General features: G+C 36.7%; 1 protein-coding gene and 1 long non-coding RNA gene across 4 annotated transcripts in view; both read right to left on the bottom strand.

Annotated features, from left to right (window-relative positions):
* Window positions 1–17,540, bottom strand: part of LOC311615240 — a 974,758-nt gene that overhangs the window by 550,708 nt on the left and 406,510 nt on the right. The gene's annotated exons all lie outside the window — the stretch shown is intronic.
* Window positions 1–17,540, bottom strand: part of ACSL4 (acyl-CoA synthetase long chain family member 4) — an 88,330-nt gene that overhangs the window by 26,711 nt on the left and 44,079 nt on the right. The window contains exons 3-8 of one of the 3 annotated variants that reach the window (XM_084870459.1): window positions 14,039–14,569; window positions 13,388–13,565; window positions 11,206–11,315; window positions 10,950–11,088; window positions 8,373–8,523; window positions 8,097–8,220 (exon numbers count right to left, since the gene is read on the bottom strand). In XM_084870459.1, coding sequence (XP_084726585.1) covers window positions 8,097–8,220; window positions 8,373–8,523; window positions 10,950–11,088; window positions 11,206–11,315; window positions 13,388–13,565; window positions 14,039–14,389 — 1,053 coding nt within the window. In that variant the 5' untranslated portion in view covers window positions 14,390–14,569. The remainder of the gene's footprint in view (window positions 1–8,096; window positions 8,221–8,372; window positions 8,524–10,949; window positions 11,089–11,205; window positions 11,316–13,387; window positions 13,566–14,038; window positions 14,570–17,540) is intronic. The other 2 variants (XM_084870461.1, XM_084870460.1) reach the window with 2 other exon arrangements.

Raw genomic sequence — 17,540 nt, 5'->3', positions numbered from 1 at the left:
TGCACCCAATGCAGGAGCACTCAAATGCATTAAAAATCTCCTGGAAGATATCAAGGGAGAAATTGACAACTATACAATCATAGTAGAGACCTTAATACACCACTGACATCACTGGATAAATCAACTACACAAAAAATCAGCAAAGAAACAGCAATTCTAAACGACACACTAGATCAGATGGACCTAATTAACATCTTCAGAGAATTTCATTCCCAAAACCATGGAATATACGTTATTCTCAAGTGCTCATGGAACATTCTCAAAAACAGACCACATATTGGGAAACAAGCAAAGTCTCCCCAAATTCAAAAAGATTGAAATCATATTAAGCATTTTCTCAGACGACAATGGCATAATATTAGAAATAAACTACAATAAATACATTCCAAAAAATACAAACACTTGGAAGCTGAATAGCATGCTACTAAACAATGATTGGGTTATCAATGAGATCAAAGAAAAAATTAAAAGCATCCTGGAGACTAATGACAATAAAACACAACATTGCAAATCCTATGGGAAACAATGAAAGCAGTACTGAGAGGGAAGTGTATAGCTCTACAGGCCTACCTCAAAAAACAAGAACAAATGGTAATAAATCATCTAACTCAACAACTCAAAGAATTAGAAAGAGAGCAACAAGAAAATCCCACAGTGAGCAGAAGGAAGGAAATAATAAAGATCAAAGCAGAAATGAATGACATAGAGACAAAAAAAAATGCAAAAGATCAACAAAACCAAGAGCTGGTTCTTTGAAGGGATAAACAAGATTGATGAACCTCTAGCCAGGCTAACCAAGAAGCAAAGAGAGAAGACCCAAATAAAAAAAAATCAGAAATGAAAGAGGAAAAATAACAACAGACTCCACAGAAATACAAAGGATTGTTAAAAAATACTATGAACAAATCTATTCTAACAAACTAGACAACCTGGAGGAAATGGACACATTCCTAGCAAGACGCAACCTTCCAAAACTTAGGAAGAGTCTAAAAATCTTAATAGGATGATAACTATGGAAGAAATTGAAGCAGTAATAATAAAAAAAAAAGCTTTCAGCAAACAAAAGCCCGGGGCCAAATGGCTTCACAGGGGAATTTACAAAACACTCAAAGAAAAACTAAAACCTATCCTCCTCAGATATTTCAGAAAATTCAGGAGAAAGGAACACTTCCAAGATCCTTCTATGAAGCCAGCATCACCCTAATACCAAAACCAGAGGACAACACAATGAAAGAGAATTATAGGCCAATATCCCTCATGAAAATAGATGTGAAAATCCTCAACAAAATTCTAGCAAATCGAATGCAGCAGTACATCAGAAAGATCATACACCACAAACAAGTAGGATTTATCCCGGGGATGGTACAATATTTGCAAATCAATAAATGTGATACATTACATAAACAAATTGAGAGATAAAAACCATATAGTCATATCAATTGATGCACAAAAAGCATTTGACAAAATCCAACACCCTTTCCTGATAAAAAACCCTCAGCAAGGTGGGAATAGAAGGATCATTATTATTTCCTCAGCACAAAAAAAACCACAGCCAACATCATACTCAATGGGCAAAAACTAAAATCATATCTCTAAGAACAGGAACAAGACAGGGATGCCCACTCTCACCACTCCTGTTCAATATAATGCTGGAAGTACTAGCCATAGCGATCAGACAAGAAGAAGAAATAAAAGGCATCCAAATTGGAAAAGAAGAAGTAAAACTGTCCTTATTCGCAGATGACATGATACTGTACATAGAAAACCCTAAAGACTCCATCAAAACATTACTAGACTTAATAAATGAATTCGGCAAGGCAGCAGAATACAAAATCAATGCCAAGAAAACATTTCTATACACCAATAATGAACTTACAGAAAGAGAGACTATAAAAGCAATCCCATTTACCAAAACACCAAAAAAAATTAAGATACCTAGGAATAAACTTAACAAAGGAGGTAAAAGACTTATATGCAAAAAACTACAGGACACTGAAAAAAGAGATAGAGGAAGATGTAAACAGATGGAAGTACATACCATGTTCATGGACTGGTAGAATCAACATCATTAAAATGTCCATACTACCCAAAGCAATCTATAGATTCATTGCACTCCCGATTAAAATATCAACAGCATATTTCACAGACCTAGAAAGAACACTCCAAAAATTCATCTGGAATAAAAAAAGACCCCGAATAGCCACAGCAATCCTGAGAAAGAAGAATAAAGTAGGAGGAATCTCAATACTAGATTTCATGCTGTATTACAAAGCTATTGTTCTCTAAACAGCATGGTACTGGCACAAGAACAGACATACAGACCAATAGAATAGAATAGAGAATCCAGATATCGACCCAAACCACTATGCTAAATTATTATTTGGCAAAGGAAGCATGAACATACAATGGAGTCAAGACAGTCTCTTCAACAAACGGTGCTGGGAAAATTGGACAGATACATGCAAAAAAAAAACCCAAAAAACAAAAAACAAAAAACAACTAGACCACCAACTTACATCATGCACAAAAAATAAACTCAAAGTGGATACAGGACTTAAACATAAGACTGGCAACCCTAAAAATACTAGAGAAATCCACAGGCAGGAAAATCTCAGACATATGCTTAGAGAATTTCTTCACTGATACTGCTCCTAGGGCAATGGAAGCTAAAAAGAAAACAAACAATGAGACTACATTAAAATAAAAAGCTTTTTCACAGCAAAGGAACCCATCAATAAAACAACAAGAAACCCCACTGCATGGGAGAACATATTTGCCAAAGATATTAACAATTAGGGTTTAATCTCCAACATTTGAGAGAACTCATACAACTTAACAAAGAAAAGATAAACCACCCAATCAAAAAATGGGCAACTGATCTAAATAGAGACTTTTTGAAAGAAGACAGAAGGGAGGCCAAGAGACATATGAAAACATGCTCAAAGTCATTAATCATCAGAGAGATGCAAATCAAAACAACAATGCGGTTGCAGAAACCGGTTTGGCTCAGTGGTAGAGCATCGGTCTGCGGACTGAAAGGTCACAGGTTCGATTCCGGTCAAGGGTTGCGGGCACATCCCCAGTAGGGGGTGTGCAAGTGGCAGCTGGTCAATGTTTCCTCTCCTCGACGTTTCTAGCCCTCTATATCTCTCCCTTCCTCTCTGAAAAAAATCAATAAAATATATTAAAAAACAAAACAAAACAAAAACAACACAACAATGCGGTACCATCTTACACCTGTCAGAATGGCTATCAACAAATCAGCAGCCCAAGGTGGTTTGGCTCAGTGGATAGAGCATTGGCCTGTGAACTGTAAGGTCCCAGGTTCGATTCTGGTCAAGGGTATGTACCTTGGTTGCAGGCACATCCCCAGTAGGGGATGTGCAGGAGGCAGCTGATTGATGTTTCTCTCATTGATGTTTCTAAAACTCTCTATCCCTCTCCTTTCCTCTCTGTAAAAAAATCAATAAAATATATTTTTAAAAATCAGCAAACAACAAGTGTTGGCGAGGATGCGGAGAAAAAGGAACTCTTTTACACGACTGGTAGGAATGTAGACTGGTGCATCCACTGTGGAGAACCGTATGGAGTTTCCTTAAAAAACTAAAAATGGAACTCCCATTTGACCTAATGATCGCACTTCTGGGAATATATCCCAAGAAACTAGAAACATGAATCAGAAAGGATATATGCACCCCTATGTTCATAGCAGCACAATTCACCATAGCTAAGATTTGGAAACAGCCTAAATGGCCATCAGCAGATGAATGGATTAGAAAACTATAGTACATCTACACGATGGAATACTATGCTGCAATAAAAAAGGAGTTCCTACCATTTGCGACAACATGGATGGAGGTGGAGAGCATTATGCTAAGTGAAATAAGCCAGGCAGAGAAAGATAAACATCACATGATCTCACTCACTTGTGGAATATAATGAACAACATAAACTGATGGGGGAAAATATAGATAGATAGATAGATAGATAGATAGATAGATAGATAGATAGATAGATAGATAGATAGACAGATAGATGATAAATATTGTAGATCGATCGATGCAGAGATAGAGAAATGCCAACCAGAATGTATAGCCTCAAGGAAGAAATTGTGAGGTAACCAGAAACCCAAGAATGCCTGAGAATGCCTTCCTAGCCCTGTTAGTACTCATCAGATGTACGGTAATATTACCTGGGGCAAATGGGGAAGTATTTTGGATGTATGCTCCTGACTCTTCACAGGTAAGACTCCTTACGTGGGCTGAACCCCCACCTAAGATACTCACCAATAATACCAAACACCTTGGTCATCCAGGGGGACCATGGGAGGGGCAAGAAAGTGTAATTACACAGGGGTCTCCACCCAGCTTCCCTTTTGTACGACACAAAATCAAAGCAATGCCTCTATGTGTGTAAAATTAAAGAGAGGTTTCTGGCTTTTGTGGACACCAAAGAAAGGGTGTCACTACTATCATTACTAGCCCCTTGGAGAGATGCAGAAAATGAAACAAAGACCTGGTCTATAGAAAAAGAAATGGACAGCCAGTATGAAATGGAATTGCCATGGCCTAGAACAAAGAATATCCTTACATGATATTATTCTACAATGTAATTACATTTTTTCCAGATTTGTGTTACCCCAATTACTAATAATAGTACTTCAAACCCTTGGGAATCAATAAAAAACATCTTTTAGGTCAGGGGTCTTCAAACTACGGCCCGCGGGCCACATGCAGCCCCCAGGGGAGTCTGATCCTGCCCACCAGGTTATTTGGGCAGTGAGCGCAGCCAAGGTGTTACAGTAGGAATTAGTAGTTCATATAGTCCGGCCCTCCAGCTCTCTGAGGGACCGTGATCTGGCCCCCACTTTAAAAAGTTTGAGGACCCCTGTTTTAGGTGCTTGGAGACAAAGGTAACACATCTCTTGATATTCTAGAATTAGAATAGCATAATATACAATTATCCCAAGCAAACTTACGAATTAACTCTTTGAATGTCTTGCAGCAATTTAAAAAGGACATGAAAGGATTTAATCCCTTCCATTGTGTAGAGGGCCTCCTGGGAAAGCACCTGAGCATTCTATACTGGTCCCTCTTGCTCTTTTGGCCAAGAGGGACCCATTTCTCACAATCTAATTGCCCACAGCTGCTGTCTGAGCTTCCTGTTCATGTCAAGGTTGAAGCCTCGTGATGACTGGTCCATGGATCTGTCTCTCACCCAGTGGGGCGAGATGGGCCCTCCCTGGAGAAGAAATCTGGGTTCCCCAAGATATATGATCAGTGTTGGGGCCCCACCAGCAGGCGAGGGGATCCTAAGGCAGGAGCTGGACATGGAGGCCACGGGGCATAGGATACCAAGGAGATAGAACTGAACCTCACATCACCCTGCTTGGCCCCAGAGGATGGCTAGTTAGCCAGAGACGGGTAAGATTCCTCAGGGAAGAAACAACATAAGACAGGCACAGTCAAAGAGGGGCCACCAGGAGAGAACTTAGGAGTCAACTGAGGTGGGGCATAGACCCTCACCCTCCCAACTTTTCAGGGGCCTGAACCTTCACCCCTGCTGAGGGAGTCTCCTGCCCCCATGGCTGCTTAACTTCCCATGCCCAGCTCAACTCGGGACCCTGGTAAAAGACAGAGACTTGGCTGACAGCAGCTGCTCTCTCACTACAACAAGACTTGTTTGAGTTGTCTTGTACCCATGATGTGGGGAAGTGGATTTTTGATATCTAAATCCAGCCTACCACCAGGAATGCTCAGGGCCTACTTAAGAAGGCAAATAATCCTTTCCCCTAATATTTACATGGTAAAATAAGACTGTTTTAGAGTAACAGTAAAATAGTAGACAAGTTTTCAGCTAATTTAAATTGGCTAACTGAAATAAGCGAATATTCTAGAAAAATTAATTGCACTGGACAAAAAGCTGTCCCTAAAGAGTTAACTAAAATTTTTATTGGTAGTTTATTTCATGATAAAATCTCACAACAGGAAAATAACCTAAAGTAGTCATCTTATAGTGGAAAAAATTAAAATTTAAAAGCTATCAAGACTACACTGTAAAATTTTCAAAAGCCTCCTAATATTTAAATCAAAAAAAGGGGAAAGCAGAAGAATATCATATAAGGAAAAAAATCCTGTAAGTAAATTACATCTAAGGTACTCACCAATAACATCAAACACCTTGGTCATTTGTACTTTATAGAAAATTAATTGTAATGCTAACATCAAGACACCCATGAAAAACACACATGGTGTCAAAAACAAGCCAGAGGAAAATCATTTAGGCAAAAAATGCAAAAGGATCCCAAGTCAAATTTATAGAAAATATTCCTTTATTAACATTAGATCAAGAATATGTTTGTATATTTTCATAAAACAACTCTGAGACCATGTGGATTCAGGCAACAGAGAGGAATTGACAGGACTACTCTAACCATGAAGACAGAAGAGAAGCAGTCCAGAGATGGAAGACGCTGACAACGCCTTGCCATAATAGCAGTCAGCAGCTATGTATCACTGCAGGTTGCCCAGGACCAAACCACAGAGGGTCGTACCTGGATTATCACCATTTGTCCACCATCCAGAACTGAAATATCATTGCTGACATATACACATAAGGAACTGTTTGACACTGAAATTGGGTCTCAAAAGAACTGGTGGCCCAGAAAGAAGCTCACTACAGACTGATTCATATGCCTTTCAGCATAACCATTATTGCTTGTCTCATTTTTTTATTCTTATAAGTATATTTCCAGTAGGACATGATCTCACTCATCTACGGGAAATGGTGAACAACATAAACTGATTAACAAGAACAGACCCAAAGATAAGGAGCCATGGGTCAGACTGTTGGACCTCAAAGGGAGGGTGGGGATAAAAGGGAGAGATCAACCAAAGGACTTGTGTGCACACATATGAGCCTAACCAGTGGTCAAGGACAATAGGGGGTGGGGACATGAGTGGGGATGGTAGGGGATTGGAATGGGGGGCTGAGGACAAATATGTGATACCTTAATCAATTAAGAAATTTTAAAAATGAAAAAATATATAGATATTTAACTTAATATTATAAAACCTACCTAACCTCCACCTAAAATAGTATGTCTACAAAAAAAAAAAAGTATTACAATTTCTAAATGTGAACACCAAGGGGACATCTTCCTACTAAATGCATATTTCATCAAGACTCCCAAATAAAAGGCAGCACTGCCAGGGATTCTGAAAAATGACAGCTGGGCCTTCAGTGATGGGACCCCCCAATGATGGGAGAGAACCAAGTCATTGCTACCTATAGTCAATTTGTCTTTCAGCATTCTGAGCTCCACGACTCCCTTAGAAGCTCTTCTCCCCACCCCTACAGTGTCTGGCTAAAGCTTTTCTACAGCCAAAGAAGAAATTAATCAGAGCTCCTGACAGTAGGTATTAGATCTGTGAATTCAAATGAGCTTATAAACATGAATTAGCCCTACCCATTATTTGACTTCCTGCTATTAACTAGAAGGAAGGGAGAAGACTGACTCAGGGTAGATATATGGGGGCTGCTTTTGATATACTGCAATGCTATCCAATATAACTTTCCACAATGATGACAAGTTCACTATCTGTGCTATCCATATGGAAGCCACAGGAAACTTGAAATGTGGATAGAAAAATAAAAAAAAATGAATTTTTCTGATTTAATTTTAATTAATCAATATTTCAATATGTAGCTAATGGCTACTGTATTGGACAGCATAACTCTACAGAAAACAGGGCCAAAATTCTACCACCAAATCTCTCCAAAAACCCTCTAACGTTCATGAGTAATACGTCAGAAAAGGTGGTTTATATTCTCTGTCCTAGCTCACTGAAATAAAAATCTAATAGAGAAAAGTAAGATAAAAAAAATTATTAGTTTCAAAATAATTTAAAAATATGTAGGTAAAACAATGTAAAAAACAAGTTTATTTACAATAGCTACTCATTGCTCATAGGAGCTGTTTTTGAAGTCAAGGATAAGTTTTAGCTGAGCTAAACTATCCCATGCTTTAGTAATATGTTCTCAGCCAAATAATGAAACTTGATATGGTCATGCCAATATACTTAAAAGCTTGTCACCTGGTCAGAGAGTGTAAGTGGAGAAGAATATCCAATTCTACAGCCATATGTAAAGCAAGATATCTCTGCTGTCAATTCTAGAACATGAGCCAAAGGCAGGTAGCCAATATATGTGTCCTTTGGTCTAAAACAAAATAAGAGAAACATTTTAGCTTATTTTAAAAAGGCATTGTAAATCAGAAATGTCAACAACTTCATCATTTTAATATAGATTAAGTTCAGAGAATGCCAATGTCAATTCTGATATCTAAAAAGGAAGTTGAATGATTCTCTTACCCCAGGCCAGGAATTCTCTCACACTGGCCTGCCATTCCAGCTATCAAATTGCTATGATGCATCATCACTCCTTTAGGTCGGCCAGTAGAACCACTGGTGTACATGACAATAGCCATGTCCGAAGGAGTTGGCCTATTTGGAGGAACGCATGCTAAATGAATGAAAAAACACCGCATTAATTACTGGAACATACACAGATATCCATGATACTGTCACTAGAATCAAGATAATATATATACCCATCACCACCCTGAGTTTTCTTGGGTTCTGTTTTTGTTGTTGTTACTTATCTTTAAGGTGACTTCAACTCTAATATTCTAATATTCTAAGTTTTAAACTGCACATTGGGGTTTCTGTGTAACCTCTTTGCTAGCCCAGAATATACCAAAATGTCCAAGAAGACAAAGATAGATTATCAGAATTAAATAAAAGTTAAACAAAATTCTTGGATTTTTAAAAATTAGTTTATATTCTGTGTGATACTATAATTGTGGACACATGTCATTATACATTTGACAAAACCCATGGAATGCATAACATCAAGAATGATCCCTAATGTAAAGTAAGGACTTGAGTGACTATGCTGTGTCACTGTAGGCTCATTAATTGTAACAAATGTACCATTCTATTTGGAAAAGCTGACAGTGGGAGAAGGCAGTATGTTTGTAGAGGCAGGGGGTATATGGTATGTGAACTCTCTGTATCTTCCCATAAGTTTTGCTGTGAATCTATAATTGTTCTACAAAATAAACTTTTAAAAAATTAGTTTATGAAACTGAATTACAGTTTATGCCCATTTCAGTGTAATTTTACCACTGAAATAACCAAATATATAAATTTATACATAAATTGACTAATGCTAATGCTCTTTAAAGATATCTACTGTCAGAGTTTTTAAACCAAGGAAATTTGAACTAAATCCTTCATTTGATGAGTAATGGATGCAGCAGTAGTAAATACAGGGTAGGGCAAAAGTAGGTTTAAAGTTGTTTATATGGAAAATAATATGATAATTAATAATGTAAGAATAAACTGTTTCATGTATTTATAAGTGTAAACCTACTTTTGTCCACCCTATATGTTAAGCTCTAAGTATACAATATTACACTTCTTATTATCATAATAACTATTTACTCAGATAAATTATCACAAAAAGATGTCTTATCTAGTGTAGAAATGAGTGGAACTAGTGATCTATTATGTTATAGATACAAGGACCCAATATTTCCATAGTTTATTGTCAAAACCTTTTGACAAATCAGCAGAATTGGCAACAGATCCCTATTGATCAGGACTTCACATTTAAGTTTATCCCAATCTTGCAGGGTCAACCTGATGCTGAGAGACAATTCTCCACAGTCTTTCAAATTGCCACATATCTTGTGAGTGTAAGCATTGACTTTATTCTAGAATATATTTCAAGAAAGTATGCACAGTTAACAGCCTTGGAAGACAGAGATAGAGTCTCCCTCCAAAGCAAAGAATAGGCTTGCTTACTGTCCAGTAAAATATACATAATCTCTTTCTCCAAGGCAGAGAACAGGTATGCTTACTGCTCATTGTTAAGATTCAGGTTTCCTAAGATCAGGGTTCCTCTCCTATAACACAACCCACTGCAAATGCAGGTGTCATCTAACCTTCTTCACATTGCCCTGTGCAAACTGGAGTGCAAGGAAGCAACATAAATACTAGAACTCTGGGTACTGCTATTGCTGTGATTAAACAACTGTCCTTCATATCTGATTCAGGAGTCTTGTATCTCCAAGAAGTGGTGGCAAGCTCACTTACTTGTTTGCAAGTTGGTAAAATATCAGCCCCTATGTCATGCTCCACAAGTGATAGAGTCCTATACTTGATTGCTTTTATTGAAAACATATGTTAAGTCACTAATGATCTAATATTCATAAGCTAAACAGAGGTTCAACCAACATTTTCTTCTGCCAAAATGAATCCTTTCCTCATCTAGTAAAGTATCATTACCTTCATATTAAACATGGCAGAAAAAATATTTAAATGGAATGTTTAATTTTTTCAACCCTCTTGGCTTCTCTGCCAAGTGTGAAATATAAAGTCACAACTACATAATAAAAAGTAAACACAAAAGTTAAATGATAAATATTTATTCAGTATATTATTTAATTTCCACAACTGGTATTTTGCTACAAGGTGGACTGACTTGTTTCTAATGAAATACCAACTAAACAGCTTTGCAATCCCTAATACATCATTAAGATCAGTAGAATTAAGCATTTTTAAAATGTACTGAATGGAAGGCCTGATACCTTTTTCTTATGTGAGGTCTAAATTAGAAGGTTATTTGAAAAAAAGAAAAGTTAGGCAGCAACCACCATCAAGTCTGAACCATTGTGTACATCTCTACTACTTAGTAAATTTTAAAACAGTGGTTAGCTTTAGAGGAAAACTTGAATAATAAATATATGGGTTTGCTAGTTTTCAAGCATTTTAAAACATTTCTAATCAAATAATTTTAGGCTTTTCACTTACATCATTTCTTTTCCTAACCTACTGAAACAACTATGAATAGGTTAATAAATTTGTTTTAACTGCTTTACTTACAGTTTTCTGACTTGGATCCCAACTCTTCTACTGATTGCATGCTGTGAATCTCAAATCCTTCAGGGTACTCTGTTTTATTGACAGTCTTATTGTCCACATAAATGATATGTTTAACACAACTGATTTCTAACAATGCAGTCTGTTGAGGAGAAAGAATTCAGTTATTAAATATGGGCCTGCAGTAAACTCAATTATGAAACATTTCCCTGTCCTGTCATATAACACTACCATAATTAAAAGAAAATGTAATACGTACCTTAAGTTTACTTTCCAGAAGTTCAACACTAGTAATCAGATAGGCAGCCTCGGATTCATTTAACCCATGAACTACAGCTTCACTGCCAAGTGTGGCATATAAAGTCACAACTACATAATAATAAATAAATAAAAAACAACACAAAAGTTAAATGATAAAAGTTTATTCAGTATAGTATTTAAATCAGCCTTTAATGATCAGCATACTCACAGAAGGAAATATATTTTATTATTTTACTTGACTTCACAGTCTTTGCTATATTATACTTCAACCTTGCTTCCAATTTCCTGATACAGTATTCCAAAATTTTCCTCACAAATTTTCAGAATTCTAACTTTCGAAACCTGAAGAAACCCAGAAATACAGGAAGTGCCACGACTGGTCAAAAATAGGTAATTTAAGATGATCAAGGCCAATAGATTCTGGCTGAACTTTTAAAAAAATTTCTCAGATTGCCCTAACCGGTTTGGCTCAGTAGATAAAAGTGTCAGCCTGAGAACTGAAAGGTTCCAGGTTTGATTCTAGTCAAGGGCATGTACATTGGTTGCGGGCATATCCCCAGTAGGAGGTGTGCAAGAGGCAGCTGATTGATGGATGTTTCTCTCTCATCAGTGTTTCTAACTCTCTATCCCTCTCCCTTTCTCTCTGTAAAAAATCAATAAAATATATTTAAATTTTTTTTTCTTAGATACATTTTACATTCAATAATATTTTATATTCATTTCAAGTGTACAGCATAGTGGTTAAACAATCATATAATTTACAAAGCGTTCCCCCTGATATTTCCAGTAACTTACTGGCACATACATAGTTATTACATATCATATTATTGACTATATTTCCTTTCCTATGAAATATTTTACATCTTCATGACTATTTTTTAACTACCAATCTGTACTTCTCAGTCCCTTCACTTTTCCCTACAGGTCTCCAATCCACTCCCCTCTGGTAACAATCAGTCTGTTCCCTGTATGGATGAGCCTGTTTTTATTTTGTTTGTTGATTTATTTTGTTCTTTAGATTACACATATAAGTGAATTTTTTTCTTTCTCTGACTGATTTACTTTGTTAGCATAATACCCTTTAGTTCCACCCATGCTATTGAAAATGGTAAGATTTCATTCTTTTATATGGCCTGGCTGACCTGTCAATGAAGGTCAGAGCTATTCCAGCAAGGGCTCCCCTGTGTCACACACTTTCATTGGTCATAGTGCCAAAAAAAGGATAAGTCCTTGAGAATCCTCACATTTTGAGGATCTCAAGTCAGAAGATAGGCCATAAATCATATTCTCACTCTGTCTAAGAAGCTTTCTCTGTGGGTCTCATGTTCACACTGTTTGGAGACTTCTAAGCCTAAATTGGAGTGGACAGGGAGATCTACTCTTTAGGATCTGACAGAAAACATAAACTGAAACTCAGAATAGTTAGAATAAGAAGACATCTGCTAAACTTAGATAGGCTTGGAAATTCAACTCTAGGCTGGTAACCAAAACAACAACATTGTTAAGAACTGCTACTTTTCACAAGCTGCTGATTGTTAAAGTTGGGTGAAGCATATACAGGGGATCATTTTCATATTACCTATTTTTGTTAGTTTGAAATGCAAACCTTTGATTCCTACACCACGCCTATAGTGTTCTATTTCATTCAACAAATAACTGAGTGCTGGCACTGTTCTGGGCTATTAATAATTAAATATAATTTCTTGAACAATGGCTAAGAATATACTCAATTTTACTTCCTGGACAACATAATCTAATGCCAATTCAAGCTGTCACATGCTTCTTTCACAAGTAAAATGGGCAAAGTACAATAAGAGACCTTGAAGTGAAACAATGAACTAGAATTACCTGAAGCAATTATTTTTGTGTGATTATTTGTGGGTCACTTCCTAAAAATGGCCCAAACCCCAAATCTTTCAAGTACAATTCACTTCCAATTAAAAAGTAAAATTCTAAATTCTATTCATTAAGCAACCAAATCTCATATTAGCTCTTCAAAGTTATTCACTTTAACAGGAATTGTCACATATATTTTAACTATGTTACATGCTATTTTACAAACATAATTTAGGCAGATAAATGACTAAAGGACACCTACTTCAAAAAATTAAAGATCTCAAGACAGTTTCACATGTAAACAAATCCCTCTCTCCCCCCCTCCAAAAATACAAGGCACTTACGAGGAAAGTTGTACTTAAAGCAGGTCTGTGCTGCAATCATCCATTCGGCCCTGGTCTCACAGAAAATGGCAATAGTGCTCTTTGGTTTTAATCCCAGTGCAGTGAGTCCACTACCAAAGTTATTCACTCTGTTGTTCACTTCAAGGTAGTTCATCCATTTATAATTTCCAAGAATTAACTGTTAAAATGAGACATTCTCTATAATTAGTACATTTATCCAAGCAAGCAATTAAAAAACTATTCAAAGTATGAAACTTTAAAGTTGCCCTGAGGTGAATATTCAGAAACTATGGCGACCTTCAGAGAATTAGTTACACAGCACCAGAATGGAATGCAATTATATATTTTTAAAAGCTTTTTTGTAATATTTTTATTGATTTCAGAGAAGAAGGGAGAGATAGAAACATCAATGATGAGAGGGAATCATTGATTGGCTGCCTCCTGCACACCCGCTACTGGGGATCGAGCCCGCAATCCAGGCATGTACCCCTTGCAGGAATCAAACCCATGACCCTTCAGTCCGCAGGCTGACACTCTAGCCACTTAGCCAAACCAGCTAGGGCAGGGATATTTAAAAGGCACTTGATTTATGATCAAGTAAAATGTACCCTCCCCTTAAAATAAAAAAGTAAAAGCCCAAAAATGTTTTACCTTCTTAAACACCTTTCCATTTGGCTGCATTTCATTTTCTTCACTTAGGACTTCCCTGGTCCCAAGGCTGTCCTTCTTCCCAAACTTGGATATGGCATGATCAAATAGTTTATCAAGAGTGTCTGCTCCAGGGATGTCTATGACAGCTAGTGAGTCGAAGTGTGTGACAGAGCGATATGGACTTCCAGGTTTGTCTGAAGTGGGCTTAGCTTTTATTCTCTTTGCCATGGCGTTTTTCTTCTTGGCATTGGTAAGAAAATACCATGGAATAAATATAAGGGCACTGTATATTGTTATTAACAAGTGGACAGGCAGCAAAATAATGGTGGGCACATTTAGCTTAAGATTCATAGTTGCAAGGCTTCTAAAATGGTGTTTACTTCTTGTTATTCTTTGGCTTCAAAAGCCTTATTTTGCTGAAGAAGGCATTAATGGAAGCAGCAGAAAGGTAGCAGTATAGCCAAGGCAGTTCAATTTTAATGATATAGATAAAAAAGTTAGTAATCTTTGGAAGCCGACAAAAAAGTACACCTGTAGGTGAAGACAATGAGCCAGGCAGACAGTAGGAAAAAAGACAAAAACAAAAACAAGAGTATTAACAAGTTGATAGCACACTAATTTAAATACTCAAGTCTTTATATATAATTGATTTGATACAGAAAGCTGAAATAACTGGTCTGAAACTGGCATTTCCTATGTTAATCATTATTGCCATAAACTTCTGAATTTAATCCTTCCTAGGTTTTTAGGTATAAATGATACTCTGTGCATCATTCTGTGAGTTGAGTAATACTATTTAATACTTACATGAATGCATGAATATGATATTTAAGTTTGGCTAAACTTTGGGTGAGTAGGGATGCCAATATGAGTTCCTCTTAAATATGTATATGTAAATCAGAAATATGTATATGTAAATCAGATTTAAATCAGATTTGGTTTTATATCCAAAAGGGAAAACAATCCATCATTTTAGGCTTATTTCTTAAACATCAACCAGAACTCTTTTTCTGAGTTCTTTATTAAGGTAAATTTCTCAGATAATGTTGTCTCCTATCCCCCCCAAAGATCTGAGCAATACAATCATAAAACCATTTTCTAAGTTTATTTTGTGCTCAAAATTGCACCAGTTGCATATTTTTGTGACTACTGATGAACCAATTGCATTACAGAGTCAGGAATGGTAGTATCATATTAAGTCTGAAGTACTAGTGTAAGACCTGGTAAATTAACATTTCTGAGCCAAACAGCACACCAGATAGAGCGAGCATTTTTCAGGAGGGTGGGTACAGCTAAACCACTTTTGAGAGGAGGGTGGGTACAGCTAAACCACTTCTTCAAATAAAAACATTTGCAGATTGCCCTGATATAAAACTAGAGTGGAATTGCTTTGGCTGAAGCAAGGATTGGGAGTATCCAGAGTCTCACCCTGTACTTCCTAGAACCCCACTCCCAAGGTGACCACTGAAGCATTTCCAATGTAAAGTCCTACAGAAATACACAAGTGCTATGTTGTGCAGGAAAAGCAATAAATGTAACTGGAGTTCAGAGGAAGTACAAATGGCCAAGAGTAACTAGTGGAGGATCTGTGGAAATTAGACTTAAGCTGGACCTTATGTTGGGGATCTAGAAATAAAGGAGAAAAATGTAGGGCATTCCTGGTAGGAGAACAACATGAAATACAGATGTAGGAATGAAAAGATTTTGGGAGAATAGAGAGTGCCAATAATATGGACACTAGGCAGACTGAGGGACAGAATATTCCTTGGCTAAGTAGGCTACAATGGTACAGAATCTGACAAATCAGGCAAAGCTGTTTTGGTTTGATTAGGAGAAAATGGGAGGTCACTGCAGGTCAGAAAAACAGTGCCAATTGGAAAGGAACTACAGAAACAGCCTCCAGAATATTATCTTTCAAGGAGTGTGCCTTCAGCTGAGAAAGCTATTTTGGCAAATGAATGTGTATTTTAGCCATAAAAATTAAAATATTACTTCACTTGGAGACAAATGAAGCTCATCCTTCTGCAAATGTTGTAGAAATGGACAGGCAGACTACTGACCCCATGATAGTTGTTTGATTTTTACACCAATTACTATAAAATGGTAGCTTAATTCTGCCTCTGCTTTTGTTTATTAATTGAGTGTTGTGAAATTAACAAAAAACTACAAGTAAAAAGATCTGGGTTTCAGTCCCCATCTTGTTCGCTAATTGGCTGGGTTTCAGTCCCCATCTTGTTCGCTAATTGAGCAAAGACAGCTGCTTGAGCTTAAAGTAAGATTAGATCAGTAGCCATTCGTATTTTCTGGCATATAAGACGACCTTTGAAACGAAAAAAAGTCAACCGAAAATCGGGGGCAAAAGACCAAAATTGCACAAAAATTACCTGCAGATCTTGACGGCAAATTAAGTCTTTTCTTTGAAGTGGGGGATAGTCTTATACAGTGAATATAGGCCTAAACCTATGTTTTAACTGTAAAATTTGGGGGTCGTCTTATACACCGGAAAATAGAGTATTTAAAGGTGATGGGCCCCTTTGAGAATCCAGTGAGAACTATGAACCCAATTCCTCTAAGAAAAATATGCAAAACATTACACAAAATTTCAGGGGAATCATGTGTTCCCTGAAGCATACCCATGAACCCCAAAGGGTGACACCAACTCTGAACTAAGGATTTCTGGCCTAGATAATTTCTTGGTGCCCTTCCAACTTCAAATTTTGTGATTTTCCCCTACCTAAAAATAGCTCTCTCGGTCTCTCTCACAAGTCTGGTCATTCATTTCTTTAAGAAAAGGTAAGTCAAGTGCCTGGTCCTCAATATGCAAGATCCCCTTTAACAATCCTCTCCATCAGACATTGCATGACTACCCAGATCAACAAATCTTTCTATTCTCTAATTTCCTACATCACTTTAAATGTCAACCACTCATTATGATCCTTTATTGTACCATCATTTCCAAACATCTAAGCACCCAAGCATAGAGCACAGACCAGTAGTTCTCAAGTCTATCAAACACAACACTTTTCTTATACCAAATATTTTATAATACCCCCTAATAAACATCCAAAGATACAGATGATCTACATACACACACAATTTTAAAAATTCCTTATTGTTATTATAAAGGACTATACAAATGAAGTTAAACTAAAATAATATTTGTTTCAACATATAAATTCTCAGGGACAATACTAAAAAAAAAAGTGTTCAATTGAGTAAGTGCCCCTAAGAGGTGATTAGAACCTCATTCTTATTTCAGAAATTGTCAGACTTGGAGCTGAAGACATAAAAAGAAGTAGAAGGCAGCTTTTGAAAGGCTTTATAATCTCGTTGGATTTAAACTGTACTGTATGTTTCTTAGTCTTTTATGTTGTTATATATGCTTAATATTTTATACATGTTTACCTTAAGCTTTGGTGGTAGGGAAATGTTTTCTCTACTTAAATTCTCATAGTATAGAGTCACATTTATGTATACACACACATACACACACACACACACA

The sequence above is a fragment of the Pipistrellus hanaki genome (genome assembly GCF_964339955.1).
Source record: "Pipistrellus hanaki genome assembly, chromosome: X".
Classification (NCBI taxonomy): domain Eukaryota; kingdom Metazoa; phylum Chordata; class Mammalia; order Chiroptera; family Vespertilionidae; genus Pipistrellus; species Pipistrellus hanaki.
The sequence above is the reverse complement of the archived record's forward strand: the minus strand, read 5'-3'. Positions and strand labels throughout refer to the sequence as shown.